This window comes from Apaloderma vittatum, unplaced genomic scaffold (genome assembly GCF_000703405.1).
Source record: "Apaloderma vittatum isolate BGI_N311 unplaced genomic scaffold, ASM70340v1 scaffold26726, whole genome shotgun sequence".
NCBI classification, from domain to species: Eukaryota; Metazoa; Chordata; class Aves; order Trogoniformes; family Trogonidae; genus Apaloderma; species Apaloderma vittatum.
The window spans coordinates 6,209-7,348 of record NW_009723740.1 but is presented as its reverse complement, the minus strand read 5'-3'; the positions used below and the strand labels follow the sequence as shown (position 1 = coordinate 7,348).

Below are 1,140 nucleotides of genomic sequence, written 5' to 3'. Positions count from 1 at the left end.
GCGGCAGAGGCGCAGGCAGGAGCGCCACGGCAGCTCCAGAGCTGCTCAGCACCAGCCCGAGCACCTTGCTGCTCTTTTGGTACTCCAAGCCCACGGTGATAGGACCCTTCCCCTTGAAGCAAAACAAAACACCCACCCCGGGCGCAGCCACACCATTCCTTGTCTCCTCAACGTGTCCTCCCACTGAGGATCTGATGGGCCCGCTCCCACTTTTTTCCCTCCCCCAAACAGGTGTACATATGCGGCGGGTTCAACGGCAGCTTAGGGTGCTGTTGCACAGCAGGGGTGTTTAGCACCGAAACTAACCAGTGGAGCTTCATCGCCCCGATGGGCAGCCGGCGGAGCGGCGTGGGCGTGACCGCGTGCGGCGGCGAAGTCTATGCGGTAAGGAGAGGGGGCAGCGCCATCACCGGACACCCGCTTGGGACTTCCTCTGGCTGACAGGCAGCTCCCAGATCTTCAGGCTGACCGTGTGCTTGTTAAGTCAGATCTAGGGAGAAAGACCCAGACACACCTCCCGAGAACATCATCACCCGCGCACTTTGTGTTGCGAGAAATGCACAGACAACGTGTAAGCAGCTGCAGCGCAGAAGCTACTTTTCGCTGCTGCTCACAGCAGCACAGAATGTTTGCTTGGTCCCGTGTGCCCCCCTGCACCCTGCACTCAACCCCGCCAAGTGCAGAATCCCACAGCTGCACAAAACCCTTGGGGAAGCCCCAGACAGGACGAGGAAGCAGCCGGAGGTCTGTGACCAGTCGTGCCAGAGGCTCCCTGCTCTCCATTACCGTCCTCCTCGTGCACGAAGCGACGCGGCCGCCTGGGAACGGCCGTTTCAGCGCTGCCTCTCCGGCGGGTTCAGCCGGCTGCGCAGCGCAGAGGCGTACGCCCCGCAGGACGACGCCTGGCGCGCGCTCCCCGACATGCTCAGCCCTCGCAGCAACTTCGGCATCGGCGCGGTGGACGAGCTCCTGTTTGCGGTCGGGGGCTTCAACGGTTCCACGACCACTTTCAACGTGGAGTGCTACGACAAACGCACCGACGACTGGTACGACATCCGCGACATGGGCGTCACCCGCAGCGCCCTCAGCTGCTGCGTCGTGCCCAGCCCGTCCAACATCGCCGAGTACGTCGCAGGACGA

General features: G+C 63.0%; 1 protein-coding gene across 1 annotated transcript in view; it reads left to right on the top strand.

Moving 5' to 3' along the window:
- The window catches only part of KLHL10 (kelch-like family member 10), a 7,017-nt gene that overhangs the window by 3,181 nt on the left and 2,696 nt on the right, over nt 1-1,140 (top strand). Inside the window, 2 exon segments of the mRNA XM_009872241.1 lie at nt 232-384; nt 838-1,131. Of these exon segments, the coding sequence (XP_009870543.1) occupies nt 232-384; nt 838-1,131 (447 nt within the window).